At 46.0% G+C, this 19,040-nt stretch overlaps 1 protein-coding gene across 2 annotated transcripts in view; it reads left to right on the forward strand.

Annotated features, from left to right (window-relative positions):
- Entpd7 (ectonucleoside triphosphate diphosphohydrolase 7) overlaps positions 1 to 19,040 on the forward strand; it is a 40,601-nt gene that overhangs the window by 13,491 nt on the left and 8,070 nt on the right. For both annotated transcript variants that reach the window (XM_021200523.1, XM_029531792.1), the window contains exons 4-9: positions 451 to 656; positions 1,082 to 1,232; positions 8,723 to 8,826; positions 13,349 to 13,405; positions 14,097 to 14,230; positions 17,255 to 17,421. In XM_021200523.1, the coding sequence (XP_021056182.1) occupies positions 451 to 656; positions 1,082 to 1,232; positions 8,723 to 8,826; positions 13,349 to 13,405; positions 14,097 to 14,230; positions 17,255 to 17,421 (819 nt within the window). The remainder of the gene's footprint in view (positions 1 to 450; positions 657 to 1,081; positions 1,233 to 8,722; positions 8,827 to 13,348; positions 13,406 to 14,096; positions 14,231 to 17,254; positions 17,422 to 19,040) is intronic.

A 19,040-nucleotide genomic window follows, 5' to 3' on the forward strand; every position in this document is an offset into this window, starting at 1 on the left:
TATATATATATATATATATATATATATATATATATATGCATCTGTGTAATATAAAAATATAAATATGTGGTGTTAGAATGAATTTATTGTTGTTAGCTCCATGAATTAACATTTAATATTTAAACATTTGATGGGTCTGGTGGCACATGCCCTTAATGCCAGCATTCAGAAGGCAGAGGCAAGTACCCCTTTGTGAGTTCAAGGCCGGCCTGTGTATATAATTTGCTCCAGGCCAACCAAGGCTACATAGTGAAACCCTGTCTCAAAAACCAAAACCACACAAACGAAACCGTCTTTGACTTTACTCTATAATATACCAAGATTACGTAGATAAAAGTACACAAAAGCTTGGCCCATAGGATGTGTAAGGTGTTGGTGAAGACTCAGGGCAATTGAAGTGGACGCTGGTTCTCTTTGTGGACCTGACTCGTTTTATTTTTTCCTTCTTAGGTATTTGGCTCGGGTAGGAGACCTCGAAGCCACCAACACGGAAGACCCGAATCTGAATTATGGACTCGTGGTGGACTGTGGTAGCAGCGGCTCCCGGATTTTCGTTTACTTCTGGCCAAGGCATAATGGGAACCCCCATGACTTGCTGGACATCAAACAGATGAGAGACCGCAACAGCCAGCCTGTGGTTAAGAAAATAAAGCCAGGTACTAGTCAGAGGGGGTCTCGTCGTTTATCGTTTACCTGGTTTGGCGTCCGAAGGGGAAGGAAGAAGGAAGCTCCCCTTGATTTGTGGGGATCTGGACAGTGAGAGGAATCCAGATTTTGTTGTCATCCTGCTTCTTTCAAAAACATAAATGTAGGTCCTTCCACAGGATCTTTTTTGTTTGTTTGTTTTTGTGTGAGATAGGGTTTCTCTGTGTAGCCCTGGCTGTCCTGGAATTCGCTCTGTAGTCTAGGCTGGCCTCGAACTCAGAAATCCGCCTGCCTCTGCCTCCCGAGTGCTGGGATTAAAGGATTGCAACCCCCCCCCAGCCAATATATGTGTGTGTACATACATACATACATATTTATACATACATACGTCTCTATATGTTTTCTGTTATTGCTGTTTTGTTTTGTTTTACCTAAGGGATCTCCGCAATGGCAGACACTCCGGAACATGCTAGCGATTACCTTCGGCCTCTGCTGAGCTTCGCTGCTGCTCACGTGCCCGTGAAGAAGCACAGGGAGACGCCCCTTTACATCCTCTGCACAGCGGGCATGAGGCTGCTCCCTGAGAGGTGAGATTCAGGACTTCACAGGACTCAGGGAAGCGAGTCCCCTGCAGCCAATGGAGGTGGGTGAGGGCTCGGCACACAGAGTTCACAGGGAGCAAAAGCAGCGGGCTCAGAAGCAGGGGAGAGCCATCTCTGTACCCAGTGACGGCATGGTCAGACAGTCACATCTTTACGTCATTTGCCGCTTTGGGATCAGTGTCTATCTGAGATGACAAAGTGGTTCCAGTTTGGATCGAGGGTGTGGTTGCAGTTGGGAGTGGCAGCAGTGGTGCCTGGGCCCTGAAGCAGGTATGGAGAGACCAAATTTGCACAAGAGCCATAGGAGGCTTCCCTGGGGAGACTGGAGCAGCAGTGCAGCCTTCTCTCTCTCTCTCTCTCTCTCTCTCTCTCTCTCTCTCTCTCTCTCTCTCTCTCTCCCTGCATCCTGTGATGATGCTGAGCCCCCCTCCCCCACCCCCAGCACAAACGTCAGTCTCTGTTCCTTTAGACGGCTTTTCCAGCCCCAACCAGTGAGGGCTTGTTTACCTGAACCCAAATTGAGCCTGATATCTTGACACCCAATCCTTCTTACAGAAGAGTGAGAGAGGGAAGAGGATGTTGTATTTAGGCCAGACACCTCCTTGTTTGGGACTTTTCCTTTCTGACGCCTCCTGGATCCCAGCACGTTAACAGTGGACCTGGTGCGAAAGTAAACTTCTAGATTCTTGTTTTTTTTTTTCCGTAATGATATTTTACTGTGAGAGCACGCTGCCTTATACTCTGATCACTATAACACGTACCCAAGAGAAACAGTTTAAAGAGAAAGATTTATTCTAAGCCCCAGTTCTCATCTGGAGCTGGCTGGACTGCAGTGAGGTAGATACCATGGCAGGGGCCGACGGGGGGGGGGGGGGGGGGCAGAGCGACTTATCTCGTGGGCACAAGGATGGAGAGCCAGAGAAACAAGGCCCTGCAACAACCCCCCCCCCCAAGGATGTGCCTCAGTGAGCTGCTTCCTCCTGTTAGCCCTCACCTCCAAAGGTTTCTGTCACTTCCCAGTAATACCAGCATCGACAGATCAACCTAGAGCTGGTGGCAGAGTCCTCATGATACAGCTTCCTGTCTGTGATTGAACCCACCAGCTGGGGAGGCAACTGTTGACACAGGAACCTTTTGGGAAGCACATTGTATCTAAGCTGTATCTAAGTAAGTTAGGTGTCTGACCTAAATACAACGTCCTCTTTCCTCTGGTACTCTTCTGTAAGAAGGAGCAGGTTCATGCTTAACAACGAGCTCTATCGTCTTAATGAATTTTTCTTTTTTACCCTCTCATATTTATTGTTTTAATCTCTGGGTGTGTGAGCACACGTGTGAGCAGTTGGCTTGCGGAGACCAGAAGAGAATCTTGAATCCCCTAGACCGGGGTTGTAGCAGGTGTGAGCCAAGTGATGTGGGTGCTGAGAAATGAACTCCGGTACCCAGCATGAGCCTTGGTCGCAGTCCCTGAATGAGTTTTTAAGTCTACGGAATATACTGCTGGCTGTGTGCTGTGCTGTTCGGCACATCTCTGTAGCGTGCTTGTCTCGCTTCCCTTAAGCTTCATGTCCTTTCTGTAGCCTAACGTCCTCCAGATTCACTCACATTGGCTGGTGCTCCTGCTTTATGTGTGTGCACTTTTAAACACTTCACCTGTCTGGACAGTCAGGCCATTTTAACTTATGGCGGTTATAAGTAATGCTCCAATGAATATGTGGTGTTAGTCTGTTTTCAAGTTCCTAATTTCAGTGCTTTTGGTAATCAACTCAATGATAATGATATATATTCTCTGTTTAGTTTTTTTTTTGCTTGTTTGTTTCTTGTGTTTTATTTGTCTTTTGTTTTTTCGAGACAGGGTTACTCTGTGTGGCCCTGGCTGTCCTGGAACTCACTCTGTAGACCAGGCTGGCCTCGAACTCACAGATCCGCCTGCCTCTGCCTCCTGAGTGCTGGGATTAAAGATGTGCACCATCACTGCAGGCTTTTTCTTTTTAAAAAGCAAACAAACAAAACCCCCAAATACAAAGGTCCTGTACTCAATGCAGAGCCTAGGTAGGCAGGCGCTCTACCACTGAGACTTTGTCCCCAGCGCTCTCTCTCTCTCTCTCTCTCTCTCTCATTTTTAAAAGGTTTGTTTATCTTTGTTCTATGTGTATGACTGTTCGCCTCCATGTATATCTGTGTACCACATGTGTAAAGAGCCCACAGAGATCAGAAGAAAGCACCAAGTCCCCTGGAGTTAGAGGTTACAGGTGGTTATTGATGCTGAGTACCAAACCTGGGTCCTCTGCAAGAACAGCCATTGGTCTTAACCACTTAACAACTCTCCAGCTTAAAGCTTGTCTTTTAACATTGTGTATGTGTGTGCACGCATGTGTATGTGTTCACATAGAGGTGAGAGAATAGCTTACAGGAGTTAATTCTCATCTTCACCATGCAGGTTCCAGGGCTTGCACTTCGGCTGACAGGCCTGGCGATAAGTGCCTTTTCCTTTGGTCTCCTCAGCCACCCGCCCTCCACACTTTCTGCAAGCACCTGGATATTGTTTTCCATCACTGCTGTACCATTTTGTATTTCCCCTGTCAAGGGGTCTTGTTCTTCATCATCTCTGCAAATACTTCTTTGTTTGTTTTTCTAGCAGCAACCAACACCCCAGCAGGTGTGAATAGCAGTTCACTGCAGTGCTGATTTGCATTTCCTTCCTGAGGACCTGAAGAATTTCTCATAGTCCAGTTGGCCATTTGTTTGTCTTTAAAGTAATATCTGATCAAGTCCATAGTCCCATTTTGTTTGTTTGTTTGTTTGTTTTTCGAGACAGGGTTTCTCAGTATAGCCCTCTGGCTGTCCTGGAACTCACTTTGTAGACCAGGCTGGCCTCAAACTCAGAAATCCGCCTGCCTCTGCCTCCCAAGTGCTGGGATTAAAGGCGTGTGCCACCACCGCCTGGCCCATAGTCCCATTTTAACATCAGGCTGCAGCCTTCTTTCTGCTATGTTGTAAAAGTCTCCCCTGTGTTCTGAGGACCGAGCCCCCAGTCACATGCACAGTCTGTAAATGGTTTTTTTCTGTTTCCCAGCCTTTTCATTTTGTTTTGGTGCCTTTTCTTTTGTGCATCTCTATGTAATTTCTACAAAACTATAATCATCCTATAAATCACACTGCTTATTTCAGACAGGATCTCACTATAGCCTCACTAAGTTTATAGAGATCCACTTGCCTCTGCCACTTGAGTGCTGAGATCAAAGTCATGTGTCACCACATCCAAGACAGCTTTATGCAGTACTATCTGGTCTCTTAACTCACTGTGTGGCTGAGGGTGACTTTGAGTCTGAGCTCTTTCTGCCTCCACTGTGCTTCGCTGGTCTAATGTGGCACTAGGGCTGAGCCGAGGGCTCCATTCACACTTGGTCAGCCCTGTGCTAGCTGAACTATATCTTCCACTCCTTCAAGTTTTCATTTTTAGATTTATTATTTTATGTGTATGAATGTTCTGCCTACACATAGGTATGCATACCATGTGTGTGCCTCGTGCCCAAGTTGTTCAGCACCCAAGTTGTTCAGAAGAGCGAATCAGATCTGTTGGGACTGGAGTTACAAAGGGTCGTGAGCTACCATGTAAGTGCTGGGAACTGAACTCAGGTTCCCTGCAAGAGAGACAAGTACTCTTGTTTTTGTTTTGTTTTTTCTTTTTTCGAGACAGGGTTTCTCTGTATAACCCTGGGTGTCCTGGAACTCACTTTGTAGACCAGGCTGGCCTCGAACTCAGAAATCTGCCTGCCTCTGCCTCCCAAGTTCTGGGATTAAAGGTGTGCACGACAAGTACTCTTAATCATGGAGCCAACTTGCCAGCTCCAGAACTTTTGTTTTTCGAAGTAAGTAATCTATATGTTCTTTAAGACATTTTGAAACCCTGGGAAGAGGACGGGCGGCAGTAGGTGAGCAGCTGGATCACAAAGTCAGTGGGTGCTGGGCTCACCACCCTGGCTCGGGGAGGAAGCCAGGGTAAAGGGCAGACTGGCAGAGCCACTCAGCAGGACTGGGCACAGGAACCTGGTTGTTGAACCTGCCACCGTGTGTGTGTCTGGGGCAAAGTAGACAAGGCATCTCCTGGCACTGCCCAGCATTGTCTGTCAGGGAAGTTTGTTTCCATGGGAACAGACTCCCCGAGTCGGTCCACTGTGTTCTTCTGTGATGACTGAGTGCAGACACTGACTGACAGTCTTCACTGTGTTGAGCATTTCTTGGGCACGGTCCTTCACTTCTTTTCTGATCGCCTTCCCGGCATGCACACATCCGTTCTGGGCTTAATGAAACCATGGCTGCCTCTAAGGCAAGTTAGTTGCTGATCCCTATCTGCCTGTTCCCGTAAGAACCTGCTTTGTGTGATTAAGGCCCTGCTGCTATTTTGTTAGCATTGTGAGCAGTGCTCATGAATCATTTGGACCACATTTGAATCTGTTTGCACTTTGCTAACAAGCAGAAACTTTCTACTTCCCTTTTATAATGGAAATACCCTTAACAATTGCACAAAGGTATTTACAGTATTATATTTCATTTAAAATTTTTTTTAAAAAAATTGAGATTATAATATTACAGCACTTCTCCCTTCCCTTTCTTTTCTCCAAACCCATATATCTCTCCTTATTCTCCTTCAAATTCATGGCCTCTTTTCTCCATCAGTGTTATTACATGTTTATATTTATGTACATACATATTCCTAAAAATTACTCACTCAGTGTGTATAGTATTATTTGGGCTGACCTTGGCATCGGACAGCCACCTGGTGTTCTCTTCCCTGCGGAAGACCACCTTTTGCTCCCTACTTCCCTCAGTTGCCTGTACCCCTTGTGTAGGGCTGAGGCCTGTGGCTTTTCCCTGTCCGCTTTGGCATGCTCATTGGTATCACCCCTGCTCAGTTCAGGTTTTGGAAGTCATGTTGGTGAGACTTTTTTTTTTCCTTAACTGTAGGACGTTTCAATATGAAAGTGCTTGGAAAGAAGACGGGACAGTGAGTCTTCTCTGTAACTCAGGGCTCTGCTCTGTTCCGTAGCTCCTCAAGTTTCCCCACTAAGCTTAAGTAAAGAAACAGTGTTGAAAATAAACATTGCATTCCTGTGTGGTACAGGAGGAGGGTTTTTTTTTAATTTCTTTTGAAACCTTTAAGATTTTATTTGTATTTTTGATCCCATGTGTCTACGTGGGTAAGGGCACATAAGTGCTAGTTCTTGGGAGACAGAAGCCAGAGGCACAGGCGGTTGTGACATTTGATGTGGATGCTGTGAACCAAACTCAGTCCTCTACAAGAGCAGCAAGCACTCCTAAGTTCTGAGCCATCTCCAACCTCTGTTTTTGTTCTTTAAACAAACATATTGAAAATATTTTCATATTATCATGTAGAAGTAAAATCGACTTCTTTCCTCTTAACATCAATATGGTATTAATTTCATTACGTAGATGCTCCGTAAATTACTTAATTAAATTTCCTTGTTATCATCTTAGTTTTCCCTGGTTATTATAATTAATAATATTACAGTTATTTTTTATTATGTGGATTACTTTTTTTTTAAGTGTCATGACTTGGGACTAGAGATATGGCTCATTAGTCAAGAGCACTTCTGGCAGGGGACCCAGGTTTTGTTCCTAGCACCTGCATGATAGTCACAGTCATCAGTAACTCCAGTTCTAGGGCATCTGATGCCCTCTTCTGACCTCCATGGGCATCAGGCACACATGTGGTGCGCATACATACATACAGGCAAAACACTTAGGCACAGAATGAAATAAACTCTGAAAACAACAAAAAAAATGTAAAGTATCCTGGCTGAGTAAACGGTTAACCACTTAAACTGTAGTAAGGTGCTGCAGGCAGCTCACATTGCTGGGATTAAAGGCATGAACCACCACTGCCTGGCAGCAGTTAACAATTTAAGACACTGTATACAAGATTGTATTGGAAAATTAGTTCTTCAATTATAATCCTGTACTTTTAAGTGGTAGCAATATCCTTCACATTGACAGTTATCCAACTCAATAGACTATTCCTGTAATGCGTAACTTTAAAAGCCCAAGATGGGCTGGGACGAGGGCTCTGGTGAGAAAGCACTTGCCTCCCGAGGATGAGGCCTTGAGTTTAGAGTCCCCAACCAGGTGTAGCAGCGCATGCCTGCCATCCACAGGCCTGTAAACCCAGTGCTGGGCCTGCAGAGACAGGGGGATACCTGGCCAGCCATTCTAACCAAACCGGAAGGTTCCGGGTTCACTCAAGAGACCCAGGCTAGAAAACACTAGTATAGAGGGCTGGAGAGGTGGCTCAGTGGTTAGGAGCACTTGTTCTTGTGTAAGACCTGGGTTCCATTCCTGACACCCACATAGTGGTTCACAGACATTTGTGAACTTTAGCCCCAGGGGAATCTAATGCCCTCTAACCTCCACAGGCCCCAAGCTTGCATGTGGTACACATACATACGAATAGGCAAACCATGCATAAAATAAGTAAATCTAATGTTTTTAGAAAGGAAGAGACTAGTTGAGGAAGACACCAGTGCCAACTCCTGGCTTCCACACATGCACATGAACACACACACACACACACACACACACACACACACAGAGGCAGTACAAATCTGAGATGGCTGCTGATCTAACTAACATTTTCCTTGGATTCATATTATTATCCTTTGCTTTATTTATTTTCACTTTGTCTAGTAATCCCAGGAAAGCACTTAAAATCTCAGAAGAAAAAAAAGTATCTGCATAGATACTAGGTTCCAATGTCACACCCTTGAAATGGAAATTCTTATGAACTTTGGGTTTTGAACCTCATCTGGATTTTTCAAATGATAAGGTTTTTATACAGAAAAAAAAAAAGTCAACCCTTGAAACGTGGAAAAGGAGATTAAAAAGTTAATCGTTAGCTTACATAAAAGGTTATGTCAAAGCCAGTGGGACTCACAGTATAGATTGTGTAGTCACGAGGCATTGTCTGTATTGTGTAAGCTCTGAGGGCGAGTTTGTGTTCTGTAATTGGCGTCTTGCTCTCACAGTGGTTAGGAATAATGTAGCTGTATTTTATAGACCGTGGATCTGGGATTTCCTGACTTTCTCATCCTCTCCCAGAGGCATGAAGCCACGTGCTCCTCGCTCAACGCTGAGCTAGGCAGTGTTTAAAGGGCGTTGCCTTTTGTATGGGAGCCTGCTCCTTTCATGCAGTTTGAACCTCTGAAGTCAAACTAGGAACCAAAAGGGCGCAGAGTTAGACAAGGGCACGTGGTAGATGGAGCGGCATTGTAACAAGACTAAATGGAAGGCTGTGAGAAGAGGTTTTCGTTTTGCTTAAGAGATGGGGACTCACTAAGTTCCCCAGGCTAGCCCTCTGCTGCTGGGCTCAAGCACTTTCTACCCTAGCCTCAGGGGGGTGCCAGGTGAAAAGATGGTTAATAATTAACTTGGGGATTTTTTTTTTTTGTTCTCTTCCTCAGGCAACAGTTGGCTATCTTGGCAGATTTAGTGAAAGACTTGCCGTTGGAGTTTGACTTCCTCTTTTCACAGTCTCAGGCTGAAGTGATCTCTGGGAAACAGGAAGGTACTGAGCCTGGATGGGGAGGGCGGGGCGGGGCTGGGGCACCTCGGAAGCATCAGCCTTGGATTGGGATTTCTCTGTTCACGTCAAGGATTGGCTTGATTCAGCTGCACGGTCTTTTTTTGGTGGGTGGGGGGTTGGAGACAGGGTTTCTCTGGGACTCTGTAGACCAGGCTGGCCTCGAACTCAGAAATCTGCCTGCCTCTGCCTCCCAAGTGCTGGGATTAAAGGCATGCGCCACCACTGCCCAGCCTGCATGGTCTTTTTGCAGATTCTGCACGAGTGATCTGTTTCACATGGCTGCTTCTAAAGGCCACACATATCTGGCTTTAACGGTACTTAGCACCTCGCTTAGTATTTAATGATAACAAATGGGTCTTTGATTAGCTAGTTGCACTTTTGGAACATACAGCCCTAGGAGTTATGGATAGTTTACATTTAAGTGTGAAACAAGTTACTACATCGAGGTGTGGGGAGACCTTAACTCAGGGAGCGACTAGGCTGAGCTGCTCTTGTTTTGTTTCGGGTTTCCCTTTTATTGCAATTACTGTGCAGTTCTGTTTATACACCACAGTTCCTTAATACACCACTGTATTGATATTCTCATGTGGCCCAGACACACTCAAAGTGATCATTTGCTACCACTTCTTTTCTGTCTTTGAGACAGGGTCTCACTGTGTAGCCCTTACTGGTCAAGAACTTGCTGGCTGGCAATCCTCCTGTCTCCGCTACTTCTCTGAGATTATAGGCATGCACCACTGTGCCCAGTTCGTCCTAGTTTTTGAAAGAAGGTGACCTTGGGCCTGGGGAGATGGCTCGGTTGGTGAAGGACTTGCCACACAAGTGTGCTGACCTGAGTTAGATCCCTCAGCACTCACATAAAAAGCCAGGTGTTGCAACACACACCTGTAATCCCAGAGCGGGGGTGACAGAGACAGGGGAATGATTGGAGCTTTCGGAGTAGCTAGCCGAGCTGAATTGGTGAGGGAGCCTGCCTTCAAAACATAAGGTGGAGGGTGATTGCGGAAGATATTCCCATGTTGATGTCTGTTCTACATACACACTGACAGACACACATACACACACTACACACACACAAAGAAAATAATTTTTAAAGGAGATGTTTTTATATGTCTTCTAGTTGAGGTCTACCAAAGAGAAGAAATTTTAAAAATTTAATCCTCAAGTTTGCACTTTCTTCTTAATGTTCTATGTCTTTGCCAATATCTGGTTTGGTTTTTTTTGTTGTTGGTTTTGTTGTTGTTGTTGTTGTTGTTGTTGTTGTTTTCTGTCCGGGCAATACCTCTCGTGTATCTCGGTCACAAGAAACCTTTTCATTCCATGTTACCATCCTTTTCATTCCAGTTGGTATCTTTTCACTCCCTTGTGAGGTGACATTTTCCAGCTCTTTGTGTGCTAAATAAGTTTTATTATATCCACGAACATCATGAGGTTATGGGTCTGGTCTATATCAGGAGAACATTGAGGTTTTGTTTTTTTTAATTTTTGTTTTTTTTAAACGATTTATTTATTATATGTAAGTACACTGTAGCTGTCTTCAGGTACCCCAGAAGAGAGCATCAGATTTCATCACGGATGTTTGTGAGCCACCATNTGGTTGCTGGGATTTGAACTCATGATCTTCAGAAGAGCAGTCGGCGCTCTTAACCTCTGAGCCATCTATCTCTCCAGCCCGAGGTTTTGTTTTTGTTTTTTGTTTTGTTTTTTTAAGTAGGCAATTACTCTCATCTGGCATACATTCCACTTTAAGATTAAGAGCAGCCAGCACTCTCTTAATCACGAGCCCACATCCCCAGCCTTTACTGTTTTTTAAACATTTTATTCTATTCTTATTTCTTGTGCCTGTGCTCCATGGCTTGTGCGTGAAGGTCAGCAGCCATTGCTCTCCTTTGACAGCACGGGCCCAAGGAATTGAGCTCAGTGTATCAGACTTGGCTGCAGTGTCTTTACCCACTGAGCCATCTCACTAGCCCTGGTTCCAATGTTTTCTTCTGCTTTGTACCCCAGTTTCTATGCAGTACGCTTGTCTTGAGCATCTTTATCTGACGAGCTGTTCACTGCCTCTCAATTATTAGTTTCTTCGACATTGCAGTTTGCACTTGTCCTGTGTACATCAGCCAGTGGTCAGTCAGGGGCTGGGTGGCAAACTGTCCCACAACAGTTCTGACAGCCCTGAGTGTGTAGTGTAGGATCAGGTCCATGCATGTGTGCCTTGGGGGGTGAGAGATTCTTTCACAGCTGTGCCCTGTGCTCTCGTGGCCCTCCTGATGGTTTCTGGTTCCTTGGAGCTCACGTTCATGCTCCTCTGCTTAGAAAAGTAGGTTTTCAGTTTGTCTCCCCTGCCAGGCCAGTACTGCGATGGCTTCTGCATCCAGAACAGCTCCTCTGGCCAAAAAGAATTCCTTTCCATTAGCATGTCAGTGCCTGCTCATCTCTATCTTGTCTGTGGCAGGAATGCCCTGATAGGGAGGGACAGAATGAAACAGAGGCCAGCGAGGCCCATTGTGGTGGCTTATGGCTCTAATCCTCCCACTTGGAGACTGAGGCAGGAGAATTGTCCCGAGTTTGAAGGTACATGGTGAGGTGAATTGCAGGCTAGCCTGGGCTACCAAGTGAGACCGATAACAGAATGAAACAGTCTGGAAAGATGGCTCAGGAGAGTTTCTGTGATGTAAGCATAAGAAGCTAAGTTTGGATCCCCAGTGCTCACATAAAAAGCAGATGTGAGCATGTCCCTGTAAACCTGTCACTGGAGAGGCACATGTGAGATATGCCAGGACTTGGTGGCCAGTCAATATTGCTGAGTGAGTGAGCACTAGGCTCAGTGAGTGGCCATGTCTCCAAAAAAGTCTGAGAACAACAGAGGAAGATGACACATGGGCACAGACACACACAGACGTACACACACACACACACACACACACACATTCTCAAAAAAGTAAGATAAGAGAGCAACAGAAGGAATATGACACACACACACACACACACAAACACATAGTCACACACACATAAACAGACAGACACACATACAAACACACACACACACATTCTTAAAAAAGTAAGATAGAAAGCAACAGGAATATGACACACACACACACACACAAACACAGACACACACACACACAGTCACACACACATAAACAGACAGACACACAAACACAGATACACACACAGTTGCACACACATAAACAGATAGACACACATACAAACACAGACACATACACATATTCTCAAAAAAGTAAGAGAAAGCAACAGGAATATGACACACACACAAAAACACAGACAGACAGAAACACATACAAACACAGACACCCACACAAACACAGACACACACACACATACACAGTCACACACATATAAACAGACAGACATACATACAAACACAGACACACACATACACAGTCACACACACATAAACAGACAGACACACATACAAACACAGACACACAGTTGCACACACATAAACAGACAGACACACATACAAACACAGACACACATAGACACACACATTCATATACAAATACAGATAGATACACACACCACCACCACCACCAGCAGCAGCAGCTACCAGACAAACAAGCAACAACAAGTTCCCTGGAGTTTCCTCCTACTGTCTGTGAACCTTTGGGGTCTATTTTCTAACTTTTTGAGCTAGGAAACAGTCTGAAAATTCTTTCTGTCCATACCTGGTTCATACTTTACCTCAAACTGCTTTTGAGTTGAAGCCAAGAAATACGTAAGAAAAAAACAAATGAGACTCAGTTTAGTCTGGGAGCATTCTTACAAAACTGCTGCGTGTATTATACTCAGAGACTGTATTTGCATTTTGTGGGAACACTAGATTGGTATGTATTCCTCCACTTTCCTCAGATGCCACTCTTCTCCCCTGTGCCAAGATCAAAACCAGCCCTGTTCACACTAAGCAAGTGCCCTCCTGCTAAGCTGTAACCTAGGTTTCTCCCATCTGTCTCTCAGCAGGCTCTCACTGTATAGCCCAGGTTGGCCTGGAACAAGCTGTGTAGACCAGGCTGGCCTCAAATTCATAGTAATTCACCTGCCGCTACCTCCTGAGTGCTGGGGTTAAAGGTGTGTGCCACCAAGCCTGGCCCTTATTCAGTTTTAAACATTTTGGAGGAGAGTTGGGTCTTCTTGTTTGTTTGTTTGTTTGATTGTTTTACAATTAGTTTTTATTCTTTGTAGAATTATTAGAAGTTACAGATAATTGTAGAAGGGGGGAAATCACATGATAAAAGATGTAGGTAGCTAGCATGCGCAAGCCCCAGCACTGTTAAGGATGGGGTGAGCTACAGTGTGCCAGAGGGAGAGGGAGACAGGGAAGAAAGAAAACAAGAAGATTTAGGGTCCATGCACAGCGAGTATGCAGTAGAATATTGTGGTTCCTTTTATTTTTATCTTCTCAGGAAAAGGATAAGAAGGGCAGCCTTGGGGAGGGTTAAGTCTGGTCCAGCAGCAAACTGTAGAGGCTTTTCCATTTCTTCCTTAGGAGTTTATGCGTGGATTGGAATCAACTTTGTTCTGGGAAGATTTGACCATGAAGATGGTAAGTAAGTTCTGCCTTACGATGTTCTTCAGGGCTGAAGCATCTCTCTAAACTGTCAGTAGTGTGTAAGCGCTTCAAACCGTCAGCAGTGTGTAAGCGCTTCAAACCGTCAGCAGTGTGTAAGCGCTTCAAACCGTCAGCAGTGTGTAAGNAGTGTGTAAGCGCTTCAAACCGTCAGCAGTGTGTAAGCGCTTCAAACCGTCAGCAGTGTGTAAGCGCTTCAAACCGTCAGCAGTGTGTAAGTGCTTCAAACCGTCAGTAGTGTGTAAGTGCTTCAAACCGTCAGCAATGTGTAAGCGCTTCAAACCGTCAGTAGTGTGTAAGTGCTTGAAACTGTCAATACTGTGTCAGTGCTTGAAACCATCAATAGTGCATGAGTGCTTGCTCTGAGGTTTCTTCTCTGTCTTTTGTGGAAAGCCTCTGACACCTGTGAAAGTAGAATGAGTGATAAGATGAGCGTGGGTGAGCTCATCACCCAGTCTCACACTTGGAATAGTTTACCATTTTTTGTGTCTGCTCTCTTTACACAGAACACATTTTTTGTTTTTTTTAAATCTTCCATTGTTGCTGTTGCTTCCCCCCCCCCCCCCATGGTAAGGGGCAGGTGGAGGGTTGTCTTTCCTTTCAGACTTGAGTTTTGGTTTTTGGGTATTTGAATCCTGTTGCGATATCAATGATATTCTGATTTCAGAGTCAGACGCGGACACGTCTGTGGACCCAGCAGCAGGCCGCAGGAGGACAGTGGGGATCCTGGACATGGGAGGAGCCTCTCTTCAAATTGCCTACGAAGTTCCTACCTCAACCTCCGTCCTTCCTCCCAAACAGGTATTCCGCTGTCTATGGAAGTTCAGTTAGGAATGCCAGTACTGGTGAAGGAAGATCACTGTCTGAAGTTTGGGGTCTTTTTGGGGGTGGGGTGGGGTGGCTGGGTTGGATCTCAATTTATGGCCATGGCTGGCCTTGAACTCATAGAAATCTGCCTGCCTTTGTCTTATTAAAGGCCTATGTCTGCCACCACCCTGGCACTAGCCTGCATTATCCTGAGTAGGTTACCTCCCTGAGCCTCACTGTCCCAAAGACATAATAGTACGTATCTGGTAAAGTTGTAAGGACATCAGGGTGTGAAGCGCTTAGCAAGTGGCCCAGCTTGTGATAAGTGCTTGATACATCTTAGCAGTTATAATTAATACTGTGTATCTTTTGGGGTGGCCTGAAGAGTAAACATACAGGTCAGTCCTGGGTACCATTCATACATACATTTCCCCTACTGTTCCTTTCTCTCAGCTCTAAGAATATTTACCTCCATGCTCGTGTGTGTGGGTGTGCACACATTTGGGTGCAGGCGTATGTGGATGCCAGAGGACAGTGCCGGGTGTCTTTCCCGATCCAGTGCCACCTTACTGTTTGAGACTGAGTGTCTCACTACACTTGGAACCTGTGTGCTAGACTGGCTAGTCAGCAAGTCCCGGCAATCCTTCTGTCCTCTCTTCCCCAACACGGGGATTATAGGCATGTACTGGCACACCCAGCCGTGTGTGTGTGTGTGTGTGTGTGTGTGTGTGTGTGTGTGTGTGTCTGTCTGTCTGTCTGTCTGTCTGTCTGTCTGTCTGTCTGTGTGTGTGTGTGTGTGTGTGTGTGTGTGTGTGTGTGTGTGTCTGTCTGTCTGTCTGTCTGTCTGTCTGTCTGTCTGTCTGTGTTTATATCAGTGTTTCTGTGTCTGTGGTATGGGTGCTTGTTTAGATAAGAGGGATCATGGAGACCCAAGGTTGACATTACACACCTAGGTTTTCACGTGAGAACTGGAATCAAACTCAAGCTCTAATTCTGTGTGTGACAAGTACTTTACTGATGGAGTCCCTGGCCCCTTAAAGAATATATTTTGCTGCTAACATTTGTTTGTTTGTTTGTTCGTTTGCTTTGTGGCAGGGTCCTGCCTATTCTAGGCAAGTGCTGTGCCAATGAATTGCATCCCCAGCCAAGAAGGTATTTTTAGGGGAAAGGTTCACCATAGAGAGAAAAGGGAAGCATTCCTTTTAAGTGTGTATATGCAGGAGAAATGGGACATGCTAGCTCCACGGCCTCCAGAAGTCTATGGAGTCAACCAGTTGATGTCAGGCAGACCCCAGCAGTCCCTGTGGTTTGATATGGGTGGTGGTTTGTCACCCTAGGTGCTGTTGATATTTGGGGCTGAATGTGTGGCTGGGTGTACTGTGGTGTTTAGCATGGCCCCTGGGTGAGACCCTCTTGCTATAACGGCTGTGAGGAGATAGGGACCAGCAGGGTCAGCCCCGTTTGTGAAGGCCTCAGAAGGAGCCATGCTGGCTTCATGGAAGGTGATCTGTTTACCTGGGCCTAGGATCAGAGTTAAAGTCTAGCAAAAGCCATCTCTCACTGTCACAGTGTGTACAGGGGCACAGAGAAAGCAGCAGAGTCTGGAATGTCAGTAGCCTGATCCAGTGTAGGACTTCCAGGGGTGGTTCTGGGGAGACAGGGTGGAACTGGACCGTGAGGAGTCTTGAGTGTTGGGGGGGGCGGCTTGGCTTTTATTTCTGTCACTTGTTCCAAAGTTTCAAGAAAGGTGGTCACACGAGCCTCTGTTCCATAGTCTGACAAACTCGGAAGGTCCTTCCCAGCTGTGAGTTTTGTGGCCATGTTGGCTATGTGGGTCAGAGTGGACAGTGTGGTCCTGAGACGGAGTCAGAGCATCTCTTCGGGTAGCTCTGAAGTCCTAGGACTTCATGAGTTCACGTGACTCAGACTTGTGCTCATTGAGTCTGAGCTACCCAAGGAACAGCTATGTCTGAGTTCCCATGGGTGAGACTGTGAAGTTTACAGTCAGGGACATCCATTCTGGGTCGGAGGTTGGGGGAACTAAGTAATTCTGAGGCTAGATTCTAGTTGATATTGTTAGGATTTATTCAACAGCTGAACACATAGTTCTGATATTAAGGAATAAGTGGACGAGTGCCCTGGGGTGTGAGATCGTAGGTGTCCTGTGTGTGCAGACTCAGGAAGCAGCAAATCTGATGCAGACACAGCAATGTAGTGACTCAAAGATGGATGCCTGTGCTTGGTTAAATAGCAAAGAATGCACTGACTGCTCTTCCAAAGATCCCGAGTTCAAGTCCCAGCAACCACATGGTGGCTCATAACCATCCGTAACAAGATCTGACGCCCTGTTCTGGAGTGTCTGAAGTCAGCTACAGTGTACTTACATATAATAAATAAATAAATCTTTTTAAAAAAAAAAAACAGTAGATTTTCCATTGCAGAGAATTGGAAAATTCAGAAGTCCGTATGAGACAATGGCATCAGCTGTAAATAAACCCAGCTCTTCCGTCGGCTGCTTCTCTTGCTGCTGTTAAGAAAAAGCATGAGACAAAAAAAGAACTTAAGAGGAAGCGTAAGCCATAGCTTACACTGTGAGGGGACACAGTTCCCTCCCTGATGGTGAGGAACACACGCAGGAGTGTGAGGCAGGAAGAGAAGAAAGAACTCGGTGCTCAGTTTCCATTCTCCTTCCTTCAGTGAGCGGCCGCAGCCCAGGGAACCGCACCGCCCGTGTCATCGTGGGTCCCCTCTCCTCAGTTAAACCTCTTGGGAAATGACCTCACAGACACACACAGGGCCTTGCTCCCTACATCAAATGGTCTTTGAATCTGTGATCCTCCTGCCTCAGCTGCGTTAGTGCTGGGATTACAGGAGTACTTTACTGTGCCGGGCCTCGAGGATGAGAGGCCGTTTTAAAAAGAGTAGCCACGGAGACAGAGTCCCCTGTGTTCACCACGCCACTGCTCTCTGAAAAAGGAGCTGAAACTCTCTTCTTTTTCTCTGGATGTTGCATTACAGGAAGAAGCTGCTAAGATCCTGCTGGCTGAGTTCAACCTGGGCTGTGATGTGCAGCACACGGAGCACGTGTACAGGGTCTACGTCACTACCTTCCTGGGTTTTGGGGGCAACTTTGCCCGGCAGCGCTATGAAGATCTTGTGCTGAATGAAACGCTTAACAAAAACAGGTACAATGTCACCAGGCTGGAGCTGTTAGGAAGAAACAGTGGCACGCAGCTATGATGGATAGGTCCACTTCCGCCTTTCCAGCAGCATCTCCTGGGACCCTGTTAGCCCCTGCTCTGCAAGGCTGTATTCTGCCCTTTAGTAGGAAGCCTGGCTTTGCTGTATCCCACAGCCACATCTGACATCACTAGGATGTGAGCACTAGGAAATGCGGTTAAGTCCTCTCGTGTGAGAGTCAAGGTTTGCTTGTATGCAATTAAACTTAACAAGTATGTAAAGTTAAGATTGCCTTTAAAATAGTGTCTCAAGTTTTGACTAGCCAGTTTTTCATCCAGAACTGCCATGATCACAAATTTCTTTAAAAAGATTGTGTATTTGAAAATGTATAGGTGCCTGCAGATATCAGAAGGGGTGTTGGGTCCCCAGGGGCTGGAGTTATAGTTGGTTGTGAGCCTTCTCATGTGGGTCCTGGGAACTAGTCTTGGGTGCTCTCGCAAAGCAGGAAGAACCCTTAACATCTGAGCCCCAAGATCTCCAAGCCCCAAGTTAACTGACTTTCATTTGACTACCTGCAGACCATGATGAATGCTATGAAGTAAAATTGTTCTTGGTTGTTTTGATTAAAGTCTTTTTTTTAAATCATTGTGCATTGAAGAAGATAGATAAACAGCGGTTATTTTCTACCAAAAAATTATCTACATACATAGATTTAGCAAGAAACAGTAACCTAAAGAGGCATGGGTGTATCCCACTTACAATATCTTCTCCATGACAGCTCTCTCATATGTAGAGAATGTTGAAGAAAATGCCGTGTCATCAGTCTTTTTAATTATTTAAGTCTCCATCACCAAGAGGTCGCAGAGTCAGGGGGTGTAGATGTTGTGGGTGATTGCAGGAATATCGCAGTGTTTGTGTTAGTCCTAGGCAAGCTGACTTGAGCTGGGGCATGTTGCCTGGAGAACCCTGACACAGGGGAGTTCACAGTGGAGGGGGAGGGTTGGACATTGGCTCTGCAGGGCTCACCAGTGGGGGACCCTGGCTCTGCGGGGGGCTCACGGTGTGGGGGGTGAACCCTGGCTCTGCAGGGCTCATAGTGGGGACCCCTGGCTCTGCGGGGGGGTTCAGGGTGACCTAAGTTCTTCAGGAGCCGCTGCGCTGCGCTGCGCTCCCCTCCCCAGCTGTCCTGTGCTCTCTCTTCCCTTGCTGGGCTGCATCATTTCTCATGCTGTGGTACTGCCTGGCCAAGCTCTGAAGTTGCCTACTTTAGGATTTAGGTCAAAGTGTGGCTCCTGTAGCTGCCAATCTACCAGATAAACCTATCCTCCTGGATGGTTCTCGCTTCTTCATGTGTTTCTCTGTGGTTGGTGATGTGTCCACTTGTTCACAGCTGCCTCCTCAGCAGCTGATAGTGGACAACTAATCTAATGCAGTAGTCAGTGGTCTCCACGGGACTTCTGTCCTTGGCCAGATCAGCAATATTAATCTCCTTGCTAATAAGAATACGAGCTAGCATGCCAGCAAGATTCTGCTGAAGGGACCCTGATATTGTGGCCTCTTGTGAGGCTATGCCAGTGCCTGGCAAACACCGAAGTGGATGCTCACAGCCAGCTATTGGATGGAA

This window comes from Mus pahari, chromosome 1 (genome assembly GCF_900095145.1).
Source record: "Mus pahari chromosome 1, PAHARI_EIJ_v1.1, whole genome shotgun sequence".
NCBI classification, from domain to species: Eukaryota; Metazoa; Chordata; class Mammalia; order Rodentia; family Muridae; genus Mus; species Mus pahari.